Source organism: Barbus barbus (assembly GCF_936440315.1).
Source record: "Barbus barbus genome assembly, chromosome: 25".
Classification (NCBI taxonomy): Eukaryota; Metazoa; Chordata; class Actinopteri; order Cypriniformes; family Cyprinidae; genus Barbus; species Barbus barbus.
The window spans coordinates 15893303-15908879 of record NC_136753.1 but is presented as its reverse complement, the minus strand read 5'-3'; the positions used below and the strand labels follow the sequence as shown (position 1 = coordinate 15908879).

At 35.7% G+C, this 15577-nt stretch overlaps 1 protein-coding gene across 1 annotated transcript; it reads left to right on the top strand.

Annotated features, from left to right (window-relative positions):
- Positions 1-252: 252 nt before the first annotated feature.
- Positions 253-9796, top strand: LOC306844872 (dermatopontin-like). Its single transcript, XM_079377292.1, has 4 exons — positions 253-722; positions 6984-7109; positions 7301-7408; positions 7591-9796. The coding sequence occupies exons 1-4, from the start codon at positions 433-435 to the stop codon at positions 7655-7657; spliced, it is 591 nt and encodes a 196-aa protein (XP_079233418.1). The 5' UTR covers positions 253-432; the 3' UTR covers positions 7658-9796.
- The last annotated feature ends 5781 nt before the right edge of the window (positions 9797-15577 follow it).

The window sequence follows — 15577 nt, the reverse complement described above, 5'->3', positions numbered from 1 at the left end:
TTGCCCTATGATTACAAGCCAATGTTTCAAACCACATTTAGTGTTATTTAGCACCATTTGTAGAGTGTATTTCATTAAAAATAACTAATTTACTCACGCCAAAAGTTATTTCCTGTGAAAGCTCCTCATTCCATCACATTGTTTAACACAATGAATGATAGATTGAAAATAAACCCATTCTGTTTACATAAATGTTTGGCCTTAAAGTGAGATTTCTCTTTAAAAAAAAATCCAACTCTACGGCACAGTCTGGGAGGAGGCTGGAAACATCCTTCTTAACAATACAAAAAAGTTCAATCCCTGACCGTAACCATCTGGTTATGGTGAAAATTATCACCCCTGGATCCGTACACAGAACATCTGGACAGCACATCCCAGGGAGCCTTTAAGACGGAGGAAGCATTGAGAAGTTCCACAGAGTTTGACTTCAGGATGAGCTCAGCACATGTTCTGCAGGCTCTGTGTCTGCTGATGGTTTTCTCCACAGTCAGCGCTCAGTACGGCTACATGCATGATCCCGGTGAGGAGTGGGTGAATACCTGGCGCCAGGGCTTCAACTTTCAGTGTCCCCATGGTGAAGTCTTAGTGGCAATCAGGAGTTACTTCAGTGAGAAGGAAGGCTCGGACCGCCTGTGGAACTTTGAGTGCCAGAGGACCCCCTATGACTGGGGAGAGCCCAACGAATGCTGGTGGGACGATATCAGCAGAGCCGGGATGGAATGGTATGTCTGTATGCATGCGGGTAACAGTGTGCAGGTTCATATATGCCTTTTTCACATGTCTCGCTATAATGCAAAACACATTTGTGAGTGTGTTTTATATGACAACATTCACCGAAGTAGAAAGGACCATGAAATGACACCCTGGTGTTCCAGTCAATACAATTTTATAAAAAGTGTTCCATAAAAATACATGGAATAAACAGAATATTTTTCTTTTGTTTGCCAAACATGGCAAGAATGCATGTTTTTATAATTACTATTTTAGGGCTTTGCAGTATCAAGTGTATACATGAATGAATGAAAGGAATAATGTTGCAGAAAATATGTTTTTATATGATAATATTCAGTGGAGCAGCAAAAAACATAAAATTACATTTTTTTTTTTTAAGTATGTTTAATACATATACATACAGTACATGGAGAATAAAGATGGAAACAAGCTGAATATTTTTGCAATTTTTTTAATTAATTAATTTTTATTTTATAACTTTACACACAGTTTTAGTTCACCAGTGAATACACATATATGAATGAAAGACACATGTAACACAGACATCTCTTGTGTTGCATTTTTTTAAACATTTTCTACTGACCATTCCTAAAAAAGGTTAGGTGTTTGTATGCTTGGTTTAAACTAACTAACATGGATAGCTCCCCTGCATGTATGATTAGACTCAGATGTGAATGTTTACTGAAAGCACTAGCTAATCCTTGCTTTCAGAGTTGAGTTCTTGCTTTGACATCATCATGATAATTTGTTTGTCAAGAGGAAAACAATGAAGGTTTCTTAAATAGGACTGGAGAAACACAAGCAGATGTTTGGGCAGAAGTGTCATTTGATCCTTGCCTCAGGTCTCAGCTGTTCTAAGCCGCAAGCCACAGAATAGATATAATGGCAATGTTTAAGTTTAAGAGCCTTGTTTACTGCTAAAATGAAACTTTAACAAGCTGCCAAAAATGTACCTCAGACAGGTTTGATTGCACATTTGTGAATCACTTTAGTTCTGTGACATTCTATTAAGAACAGTACTATGACATTTCAAATTAAAGTTGCGTTATATGTTGTATTGACTGTACTTTGGGATTGTTAAAAGGTTTCTTGTTGAAGCACTGCAAGGTTTGCAGTGTTCATTCCAAATACAGCAGAATATCTTGGACCCATTTAGGTCTGATATGATATTATTTCTTCTTCTCCTCTAATTAACTGTAATGTGGTCCTGGATACACACTCAGTTACAGTTTAAATATCCAACACATTTATGAGATTATCTATAGTTATTATAATATTTATGCATTCAGCATAACAAAACCATAAGAAAAAACCTTCACACAACCACAACAAAATGGGTCATTAATAACATTTAACATTGCTGCTTATCACTGATACTTGTCACAGACATATAAACCAGCCTGTAATGACCCCCCCCCCCCCCCCAAAAAAACACAGCGATTTTAAAATGCATTTAAAAAAATACATAAACAGATCACTTAACAAGTGTGCAAAAATCTGTTCTCTTAGTCTACAACAATGAGTCACCTCAGTTTAATAATGGTGTTCAAAACCAGGAATGGCCCAGCCTCTGATGGCCGCCAGCCAGTCTTTCCAGCGGGAGATACTAACAAAATAACTTTTAACCAAAGCAATATTAATGCTTCTTTTATCTGCTATTCAAAGTTTTAAAAGTGTCTCTCTAGTTGCATTAAAGGCTAGTATACATTATAATATTGTGAGTGCTCTAGGATGATCATTATGTCTATAAAATTATTTCTGTCCAAAACTTCTGTACGTGTCTGGAACATGTAAACACAGATACCTGTCCTGCACTTCAGAAGGAGTGGAGACAAATGACCTACTTATTATCATTTTTATCAATATTTTGAACTGGTTCTCAATTGCTGATTAAGAATTTGTTGCGATGTCTCTGATCTCCACTATTCCAAATTTCCAAAGCTAAATCATGCTGCCATCATTTTTTAACTGCATCCAGTGATGGGGGAAAAAAAACTAAAAAAAAACTGTGGAAACAAACTTAAAGAAGGAATTTTTGAAGAACTTCCAAAAAGTGCAAGGGTCAATTTGGTTTACTGATATAAACAACAACAACAACATGCCTTAAAATGTCAACCAAATGCAAACAAAGTAAATAAAAAAAAAACATTTAAATAAATTAAAATATAAATAAACCGTTAAAATCATATTTCTTATCGTTTTATTTTATTTTATTATTTATTTTTTGAATTAGTACTTTTAAAACTTTGTATGATTTGTGTGGCGTATAGCCTCTGTAATGCTCTTATTGTATATGAAGGATATGCACTACCAAACAGACACACACAAAAGCATTCTATAGGAATCTGACGTGAAATAGAATGTCGATGTGTCATTTAAATGCGTAATACTAAATCAACACAAATGAGACTAAATTATTTAGTGCACAGAATGCAGCCATTATTAATATTGATTGTGATGGTAAACAGAAATTGCGGTATTCTGTTGTATAAACAGGACTGCATATTAAAGCTTCATAGTCGCATTTATACTAAAATAATATTGAGGACACTGAAAACATAACAGTTACATCACAGCTCTCATTCAGCTTTGACTGTTGATTACAACTAAATGAATGAAACGACTGCATGCACTATTCTCTCACTTTTGTCAGGTTTACATAGAGTCCCGAGGACTAACTTCTCAGACTGAAATCTGACCAGTTCAAGGCTTATGAGACTTGCTTGAACTGCACTGAACAGAATGAGCTTTGTTGTTTTGAACACATTCAGGATTAAATTTTCCTGGAATAACAAGCTCATTCTATACTCACAGTGCTGCAGTGCCAGGACACTATATGAATTGATATTTTGATAATCAATTGCTGCTGCCTTGATGTAAAAACATAAAGTTCAAACTGAAGGTAAACTACAATAAGCAAAAGCATATTGTGCACTGGTTTAAACATTATACTGGCTGCTTTCTTTGTTACGGTCACCTTTGACATGATCACTCAGGGATACTAAGGCACTATTTTTTTTGTAAAGCTGCTTTGGAACAGTAAGTATTATGAAAGGAACGATTCAGAAAAGACCTAACTTTTGTGTTTGACAATGAAATAGTCTTTCCTGCTTCTAGACTCTGGTTGTCCACAGGAACGGGAATGTTTGCCCAGAATGGTCTGACATGAAAAATGATTCATAGCTCTCTCATTATTTTTCCCTCTACAATAACTGTAATGTCTTAATGTGAGATGATTGCCTTCTTTCCTTCCTCCTTTTCTAATGATGTGATGTTTGTTGTAAAACCACAAATGTCGTAGTAACTTTCTGAGATTTTTTTTGTTTGGCTCAAGCTCTTCCTATCATGGCTAGAAAGACACATCTTTATGCAAGACCCTTAAGATGACTTACAGTTCGTGTGATTCTCATGACAAAAGTGACCTTATTTTACCAGTTCTCCAGCTTGTTAGAACAGGAAAAGTCTGGTTGCTGCGATCAGTCTCTGAGGGCATAAGCAACAGTGCCAAGGGCCATTCAGTGTTCCATCAAGTTTTCTCCACCCACTCCAACAGCATTGGGGGAGTTTTTCCAGTGGGTTAATTGGACTCAGTATAGTTTTCCCTGATCTACTGCCCACTTTGTGAGATTTCCTTAGAGCCAGTGCCAGTGACCTCAAGCCCTGTCTGCTGCACACTGCTAGGGAATACTGTCTGTCAGATTTACTGCATGCGGGGAATTTACAATTAAGAAATAATTTTACGTAGTCGTATGATCTTTAGATTATGGACTGATTTAAAATATGAAAAAATGGCCAAAAATGCATTCGTAATAAAGGTAACATGTATCCCAGACCCCCCCCCCCCCCCCCCCCCCCCAACACACACACACACACACACTTACTAATATTTAGTAAGGTAGCTGTTAAGGTTAGTCATGGGTATCAGTAAAGGGTCTAAAATATTGTCATCCAGAATAAGGCAATAATATGTTCTTTATAAGTGCTAATAAACAGCCATACATGCATGCTAATAAGCATCTAGTATATAGTGAGTATTGGTCCCTATGAATAAAAGTGTTACCCCATTTTTAAATAGATTTTCCACTGTAAATCTATCTATCCATCTATCCGTCTATCTATCTATCTATCTATCTATCTATCTATCTATCTATCTATCTATCTATCTATCTATCTATCTATCTATCTATCTATCTATCTATCTATCTATCTATCTATCTATCTATCTGTCTATCTGTCTATCTGTCTGTCTGTCTGTCTGTCTATGTATTTATCTATATATCTATCTATCTGTATGTATGTACAGTATGTATGTATATAGATAGATAGATAGATAGATAGATAGATAGATAGATAGATAGATAGATAGATAGATAGATAGATAGATTGACATTTGAAGGTTTAAATAAAAATATATTTTAAATTTGAAAAATATGTTTCCTTACACTGTGCTGATTTCCAAATATATTTAGAATTTATCTGCCATATCGGAAGTACGTGCTCTTTGCATTTAGACACTCAACTTGTTGAAGAATCAGTTGTTTAAATGATTATTTAATTTGAATATACGCCCCAACTAAATCAATGGCTGTCTTTTAAGATGATCTTCTTTCCCTCTTCACATTATAACAATGGCCTCTCTGATTTGCAATACGGCATAGATGACATTCCACTGGGAGAAGGCCCTGGCCTACTTCCTATTGGTGGAATAGTTGCCCATAGCATTAGTGTTGCTATGACAAAAGTCTGGCACTGCTGGTGGCTGGGGAGCTGGGGAGCAGTGCAGAACGTATGATTGTGTGCCTGTTGTGATGACAACAGACTGTATGGGCCATAAACAATCAGAAAGCCTAAATAAACCTGTATTTACAGAAAACCATAAAAACTACTCCCGGTCTCACAGCCACTTCAGAGGTGACATTTGCTGTCTTAAAAAAACTTACATCAAAACAACTTCTCTGTCTTATAATTACTGACTGGTTAAAGCAATTTAGAATTATTGCAATGACATGTAAAAACGTCTTTTGCACACTTCCTGCTGTAACAAACATGAATATTTTATGGTCAAAGTTTATCATACCTGCAGAAGTTTAATTACATGGGTTAAATATTCTAAAACTATTGTGGGTGATGCATATAACAGTTAGTTCAAGTCTTCACATCTGATTGGATGGGTGGCATACCAAGAATCTTGATACAGCATCCCAACGGGATGTTCACTGTATCACTCCATGCATTCCTTCAGGTTACATGGTTTCACCATGAGTGAGTCACTGAACGATGTTACTCAACCGATTCGTACAATATTGCTGATTCATTTACAAAACAAGTGATTTGTCTATGTGAATGAGTAATTGAAACATTCACTCAACCAATTAATTCAACAATTCACCAATTCATTCAGTAATGAAACAAGCGAATTGTCTTGATGAAAAAGTCAATGAAACATTCACTCTACCAATTCATTGAACAAAGCTGATTTATTCAAGAATGAAACAACTGAACTTTCTTTATGAGTGAGTCACTGAATCATTCACTTCATAATCTTTTTTGTTTAACAATACTAATTCTTTCTGGAATCAAACCAACCAATTGTCTATATGAGTCATTGAATCATTCACTCAACCGATTCATTCAAAAACAATAGTTCAAAAAAAGAAAAAACCCTACTACATGTTGCTTGTGAACTACTATGGCTTTTCTTGGAACTATATTCATTTGTAAAGCAAAAACAGACAAAATAACTGGCAATATTAGGTCTAAAATCTACTCAATATGAATTTCTTTTTTATTTAACTGCTGTTCAGTAGCACTCACAATAGCACTATGCTGTTCATATCTCACTCACAATTGTACTGTTTTTCTGAATATCTGCACAACCTACAATCAACTTGTGAAAAATCCAAAAGATTCTTTTCAAACTCTTCATTTAAAGCTCTGTAGTGGCAAAATGGAGCTAATGGCTCCAGACAAAAAGGATAGAACTAATGCTGTGTTCCAACATGTTTATCAGGCACACGTTCCTCTAGCTCACACGTTTCTCAGCGCTTCAGTATAAACAGGAAGATGCACACAATAAAAGGTCAATAGCTAAAGGCAGGCACACCTCACACGACCACATGCCACATGTGAGACCTAGGAATACAATATTCCAATGCTTTGTTTTGAAGGATTCATATTCATTTAACGAATAACAAATGCTTATTGTTTAGCCTCTTCACTCAATATAAAAGCCATATTTGTACTGTCTACAGGTCCTCAGTTTGCACTAACAATGGGCTGGTTGCTGGTGTGCAAAGCAAGTATTTTGAAGCAGTTCTGGATCGAGAATGGCAATTCTACTGCTGTCGATATGCCCGCAGGTGTCCATATTCCTGCTGGTAAGTCTTGTAATAACAAATGGTGATCTAATATATTGATACAGTTACTAAACAACCTCTATACATCCCGAATTATTCACAGATATGAGATTATGTGTCCTCTGATAATTAGATTAAAACTCTAAAATAGGATGTTTTGTCACATAATTTATAACCTTTCCTTTGATTGCATTTTCTTGATTTATGCACAGGAAGACGAATGATGTTCCAGAGTACCTCAAAGAAGAGGGGGAGATGGTAATCCCCAGTTACGGCTACTTCATAAGGGGGGCTCAAACTACTTTCAGTGGTGTACTGAGGTCTGTATAAACACTTCCTTTTACTTTGCATTTAAAGGTTTTGCCTCTAATGCATTTATGTCAAAATAACATCTATTTTATTACAAATGGACACTTTAATGTCATCATTTAAGTCGCTGTTAATGGATAAAAATAGTTTTCCTTTGGTGGGAGATAACTGTTTGTTTTTTAATGCTTTGCAGGGATCGGCAGTGGAAGTATATCTTGTGTCGAATGACAGACTTTGATTGTCGGTTTGAAAACTTCTAGACTGCATTCATCACTTAATGTCCTTATCAACACATCTATGCTAAAATAGCACATGCACGTCACCACATAAGCACTTATAATAGCACTCACTGAAAACATACGCCATACTGCATTTTTTTTATTAGCTTCACATCTTAGAAATATTTGATTTGCTCTGTATAATCCTGCATGGATTGCTATGTTCTCATATTTTGCAGTCATTTTTGTTATTTCCATGTTTACAAATATTTTGTAATCATTTTCAAAATATAAATGACAAAAAAGGAACAAAAACATTTTTGTACATATTTTTTAATACAAATTTGACTAGATCTCCAATGCATTCTTGAATGGTTGTTGAAAAAGTGCAAAATATTCCTTTTGGTGTATTTTATTTTTTTTTTATCTAAGTCTCAGATAGTCAGATGGAGTAACAAAACATACTGAACTCTTTGGAAAATTGGGCAGAACTAATATGGTTTCTCCCACAGTCTGCTTGTTTTTTTTGCATTGTGCAACACACACAAGGGCAGTTTACCACTTCATCCTTTCTCCATCTGTTTTCCGCTTTGCTTTAATTACTGGGGGATGTAGTACATCTGATCCCTGTGTATATGTGTAAATGTGCACAGATGTATTTTTGGGTGTTTACAAATATACATCATATAAAGCTTTGGGGCTATGAGGGTATTCAAACAGAAAACAATTATTTTAATGATAAAACTATTTCAAAAACAGATAAAATCTGTATTTTTGAGATTGCCTTGGTGAGCATAACAGACTTCCAAAATATATATAAAAAAATCGTATTTAGTCCAAACTTGTGTGAATTTATAGTTTATTGCTGCATATTTACCAACATGTTGCAACCTGATCTCATGGAAGTGCATATAAATAGTACGCCAAATAAAAACAAAAATTCGTGGAATTGATACGCAAAAATGGATTTTGTAGTGTATATGCTACGCGATGGATTAGTGGTTTTGGTTAGATGCGTATCATATTCATACAAACAAATTTCGTATCATATGCACGCGAATACTGCGTATCATATGCACGCCAAAGTCCATTTTTGCGTATCAATACCACCGTACGCGAGTTTTCGTTTTTATTTGGCGTATACTATTTATACGCATTTTTTGCAGGTGTAGGTTTTTGGAAATGTAAGCTGTTCTTGCAGCTCGCTGTTTTAAATTAAATAATTTAGATGATGACTGCAATCTTTTACATGTTAATGACATTAATTAGAAGTCGTTTGCAAGGCAGAGAGCTGAAACCATTCATTTGCGCACAAGTTCAAGATCATTTGCGATTCATACATTTCACATCTTTTCTGTGCAACATTTTATAAATGAGGGCCCAGGGCAGATATTCATCTAAAAGAATAGATGAATACCATTTTTGGATTTCCTTATTTACATGTTTTTTTTTTTTTTCTCTTACTGAGCATTTCTCAGCCATTTTGGTTATACGCTTAAATGAATGGGGTTAAGGAGAGGGTCAATGCCTCCAGTGCAGTGCCAGATTCTGTCTATAGTAGCTACTCTTTCTGCTCCCCTCCAGTGTAGACAGACGTGGTTGGTTGTAAGCCAGTGGCTCTCAACACTATTTATTTATGGCAGCTGCCGGCTTGAGGCAAGGAGCCAAACATCACAAAATGACATGGCTGTACCCAAATCAAGTGTTCTCTTTAGGGACAGCCAACACTGTCCTTTCACTTACTGCGCACTTCTACTGCAACTGACCACTGCAGAGGGTTCAGCGGGTCAAGCCACACATTCATTCAGCTGCTCTGCTGTTTTCTTGTGAGTTTTAATTATGCAGGCTTAGATTCATGCATTATCAATATCCAAATTCTGCTTAAATGGCAATACTGTAATTATGGTTGTTTGCAGGAACGAGAATAAAACTTTGTTGATGGGTTTTTGGAACCTGCGCTCAGCTGTAATTATGGGATAAATACGATGAGGCGCCACATTTAAGAGCAGGAGAAAATAGACATGCTAAATCCGATGAAAGCTCTTTAAAAAATGACGACTGAGAGGGTTTACTTAAGATAAACAGATTTAGCCAATAGCATGTTTCAGAAGAAGTTAGGCTAACATTTGGTGTATTTGCTTTTGTGTACTGTAAATTTATTTACAGGTTCTGAAAGCAATTAAAAAAAAAAAAAAAAACAAAGAAAGGAATTTTTGTCCCTCTTTTTATTATGCCATAAACTTCAGGATATCACCAAAAAAAAAAAATCATAGCAAAAAAAAACCCTGAAACGATATAGGTGAGCTCATTGTTGATTGGAGCAATTTTAATGTTTTGTTAAATATTTGTGCTGAAACAAACATTAAAATAACTATGGATGCAAATAAACACGTGTTCTTCAAGACTGTAAAAATGTTACAGTATAATCCTGTGAACTGCACAGAAAGTAAAGCCGAAACTATATAGTAAATAATTGTAAATCGTTTAACATCACATGCAATTTTATTTAAAATACTGTCAAATTCATGTTTTTTTTTTCAAGTAACAACTACGAATGACAATACAATTTACAGTGAAAAATGCTAAAAAGACATTCCCAGAAGTTCCTGTGTGATACATCAAATATTGTAATATCTTTGTTTGCATGCCCTTGTGCACATCTATAAATGATTATTGATTTATGTTTTTTGGACAATTATGATGAACGCACAATGATTCAATGATTCATAAAGTGGCTTTCTGTTTTGTGGCAATCAATAGATGTTAATGGCATTGGTACTTGAAGTAGATATTACTATCACTTAATAAATATAAGTTTATAAGCTGTAAAATTTATAGGTACCAATATGCCATTCCGTAAGGCTTGAAATATTTTACGGTGAATTTCTGGCAACCACACCTGCAATTTTTTTTTACCGTAAATTTAATAGAATACCTTTTACAGAGCTATAAAAAGTATAACTTTTAATGTGTTTCATGTAAGAAAAAAACTATGACAGAATGTGAACTATCCCTTTAAAGTAACAATGCATGCTTTAACCTCATCCGCTACCAGAGCACAGGTGGATCCTTCCTCCTTTCCTCTGTTGTTCACCAGAACAAAAAGTAGATTTAAAGATTAAAGGCAAAACAGAACCTTTCCAAACTCATACTGTGGTATAAGTCAGTGAAAATACCACCATCTCTTTCTTTCTGCAGGAATATATATCCTCTTACAACTCTGAGGATCTAGGTTACCTTAAAAATACTACACCCCTAACCACTTCAGTGTGTGAACACTTGGATAAACACACAGACTGTTGAAGTTTAAGTGGTTTCTTCTCCAAAGATTTGACAACAACCTCTGCATGGAAAACGCTAATGTTTCAATCCGAGAAAAAAAGAAAAAAATAGCATTATTGAGATTGGATGGGCCCTGGGAATTGACCTTTTTGACTTCTTTGGTAACCTCTGTGATTAACAGTGGAAGCAAACTGGACGCCTGAGTCACTAGCGTTAATGGTTATAGAGCAGATTTCAGCTCAACCAAGAAACATGACTCTGCTGACCTTACATACTCCACGACCTGCTCATTCCCTCCTCTTTCCTCCTTTCTGTCCTCCCCCCTTCCTTTGCTCACCTCCTTACTCCATTGTTCTTTGTGTCCAGTCACAAGACAAGTCAGTAGTACAGGAAAGGTGAAAGCCAGAATCCTGCCTGATAGTGTCTAATTTCCAAGCTGTCATCAAGTTTTCATTGCCTTATGCTCATACCTGTACAACAACGCAAAGATACATGCTGAGTACACAAGAACACACCACACAGTGACCTTTACATTTCAAGGTCAAATTTTACATTTACAGAAGAATCTGTGTTTCTGATCTTTGCTCTTGTCATTTTCCTCCTTACAGTGCTCAGTTTTTCTTTCAATCACTCGAAATGTTGTATTTTTGATCACATCAGTGAGCTAAGACCTTGACGAAGTTCAATGACTTTAATAAATGTTCTGTACTTCAAGGTGCGTGTTCACAAGAGTAGGCAGAGCTACAGGTGAATGAACCATTTCTACGAAATCTGTCCACATTTTTTTCATCATTCCTAGTAGGGATACACTAGGAGTCTCCAAGAATTGTGCTCTCATCTGAATTTTATTGCAGCCTATTTATGATGTTTTAAAGGGAACAGAACACATAAAGTATGCTGATTTGGTTTGCATATCAATAGCTTGTTTCCAAATGAGTGGTCTGTGAATGTTTTATTCGCATCACATCTATCCAAACACAATCAGCATTAGGTCACATCTATTGTCGTCCTTCGGGAAGCAGCCTGCTGGTGCATTCTGGGAAACAGAGAGGCCCCGAGTTATAAGATGAACCAGTACCGCCTGTTTGCTCTCAGTGTGATTTGAGAGTCAGCTGACAAAGGGCTTATTATTAGGGGCCGCATTGTGTAGTAGTGACTGCATGGTTGATAGATTGAAGTGCATGAATCACAGTTTTACAGCCTTTGATAGCAATTGAGATGCTGTGACCGGCCCCAAATTGATCTTTATTACCCCAGTTTAAGTATGTGTTGCCACTGAACAAAATAACTGGAGAAGACGGTGATACCCCCTGATTTATTTATGTTGTTTAATTATAATAGCACTTTATGTATGTATTTATTTATTTATTAGGGTGGATGTGATATTCTAGTAATTGTATGCTTGTACATATACCGGTACTAGGAAGCATTATATTATAAGGACAACATAAAATGAAATAAATGTCTTTTATGTTGTCATTGTACTAAATTATTCAAATATTTTCTGGCAAATATTACTATATACTGAGTTAACGCCATTTATTTTTTTACCCAATAATATAAATTTTAAAGACATACACTACTTTTGAGGTCAGTCAGATTTTCACCATGAGCTCTCTTGTCACTTTTTAATTTTTGCATATGAAAAATAAATAATTGGATTTTTGCTAGACCTTTTTTGGTCAGTTTTTTTTTTTTTTTGCAGTGTGCGGACAAATTCAGCTACCTATTGGACTAAACACTTTTTTCAAAGAATACAAAGTTCAAAAGAACAGCATTTATCCGAAGAAATCTTTTGTAACATAAATGCCATTTCACTTTTGAGCCAATGCATCCTTGCTAAATAAAAGTATCAGATTCTTAAAAAAAAAGAAAAAAGAGAAAAAAAAGTACTGACCTCAAACTCTTGAATAAGAATAAAATGCAATTTATTTAGTATTTTATCTTATTTTATTATTTTTTAGTTCTGTTTGGGGACTCCAGTTTGACAACACCTGTTTATTAGGTGTGAGAGACAGTGAAGTCAGTGGAAACAGTGGTAGTATTTTGATCCTGCAACACTTTATTAAATCTCCACTCTCAAGGCATGGGAGTCCATGACTGGCTTGCGTAATGGAGTAGGGAGGTGCGGGGGAATTTCAGGGTGTTACTAATCCTATGATTTGGCTATGAGCCCATGGAAAGACAGCATCTCCATTTTCCCAGCATGGTCTCAAACTAAACTCATCCCTGTTCTCTTACCAACTCTCCCTGTATCCCAAAGTAACATAAATTATTCCTGACCAAACCACCAACAAAAGATCCCATTAATAGAGTCCATGTATCTGTGTTAGTTCTATTATATACATCTTCAGTATTATTACAGAAGTTTTAGGTTACACATGAGCAGATTTTTAATGCAAAGAACAAAAACTAGTTTTGCGTTAATGATTAGCTTGTGATTAGTCACTTGTATAGGTTGAATATCATAAACATGCTTTCAGGAGGTCTTACTGGTCTTTCAAGGTTACTTAGAGGCTCGTAAACTCCTGGTGCCTCTGGGATTTTTCCAGCAGTGCAGAATGTCACCTTGTAGCATACATCGTCCTCTCCTGGACACAGTTTGAACAGGGCGCTTCATTGGACATTCCATTCTCTTTAATACTCAAAACCATGACCTTTTGCCCTCTTATGTAACCCTTTAAATATAGGCTAGTCTGAGAGAGACAGATGATGTTGTGAAGTATGGAGCAGCTTTCTGCTTTGTCAGCATTAAAATATTTGAGGAAGCTTTCATCCTGTTCAAGAACTCCAAGTTCATCTGACATATCTGGAAAACTGAATACTTCAAAAAGCCTACCCTTTAGATACACATTATGAACTTCTGGTGAACATCAGGGTTGGATGTGCTGATTCAAGACTGTACTTCCTCTGAAACAGTTTAAACAGTGTGTCTTCCTGTGTAACCTTAGGGAAACCTCATATCCTTTTACTTACCCACAGGAAAACAGAAACCAAATTATCATCTATTGTACCGCGAATTAAAGGAATATTCTGGATTTAGAAAAAGTTAAACTCAATTTACAGGTTGATTACCAAAAAAATATTATTGTATAGTCCTCTTATACTACCTTATACTACAGCACTTTCTTGGGTAAGTACACTGTAAGTACACATACTGTAAGATTAAGTGTAACCCTTTCAAAAGGTATTAATATGTACCATTTTTGTACTAAGATGCACCCTTATGAACAGGGTTTATCAGTACGTTCTTGCACCCACACACACTGTCTGCAGACTGCCTTTGAATGTCTATGATGTTCTGAATGCAAGAGCAAACACAGACACACATATATACAAGCAAACTTAAACTGCTACATACAGTACATGTATCTCTGTCCCTGAGTGACATAATAGTCCATGTCGTATTCCACTTTCTCCTTGTCTGCCCAGAGAGTACACGTATGTCTTATAAATAGGTTCTCTGATTACAGAGAGAGAAATCTAAGCAGATGCTCTCTCTCTCTCTCCCAGGTGACCCTTGATGGAAAACTATGTCTGTTCAGCCAGACATACTCAGCCTCGATCCCATAGGAAAGAAATGTGACTAAATGAGATCTGTTGAGAAATAACTGAGACTTTTGCTTCTGGGTAATCTCACATGTGTCTCCTAGTTTCTGTTGTGTCTTTTTTATAAGTTGATAGTTAGTGGGTAGTTCACCAAAAAAAGAAAATATTTACTCACCCTCATGTCGTTTTTTTTTCTGCTGAGAACAAAAGAAGATATTTCGAAATAACATTCAATCCCATTCACTTTCACTGTGTAGAAAAACACACTTTTGAGAAGAAAGAAAATCATACAAGTTTGGAATGACATGAGGATGAATTGTGATTTTTGTGTGAACTATCCCTTTAAATGAAACTGAACTCCATTCAGTCTCCTAAGCTATGAAAGAGCAACTTCTAAGCAATAACATTTTCATCTGTGGCACAGATTTGGTTTTCCCTTTCTCTGTTTCTATTGTCCTTTATCCAGGATTTCAGGCATGTTTCGTTATTTCTACCTCGTCCCATGTCTAAATCCTTTCATTCATCCCTCTCAGTACTAAGTATTTAAGTTGTGTTCAGTGCAGCTCTTTTCTGGTATCTTATGCCTGTATTTGGTAAGCTGAAGCTGTGTTGAAGCTGAGGAAATATAAAGGACTGAGCCTGATCCCAGCAAACCAGTTCATTCCAGTGAAAGGAAGTGTTAGTCACATACTCTGTATTTATTGCAAGCCACTTCACTTCACAAACAAACAAAAAATGTTGAGGCTTTGGCTAATTTAAAGGTAAAGTGTATAATTTCTATGCCACTAACATTGTAAAAAGGTATTGCAAAAACAATGAGTCTTTTTAAACAGTTTTCTTAAAGCTAGGATAGGAGAGAATATTTTATCATAAAAGTGATACACTTGACCTTTAACATTGCTACATTGCTATTACCCAGAGTGCATAAATAGGGTATGATGACTTTTGCTCTAGCTGTCCAGCAACTGTAAAAGAACATGAGTGTTTCCTACAGTACGCATACAAGTATTACATTACAAAATATTAATAACATGAGATCATGATAAAAAACAATTTGTTGTGGTCATACATGGTCATAGCTTTTTTAAGAAAATAATTATCACATTATTACTGCTATTATTATCATCATCA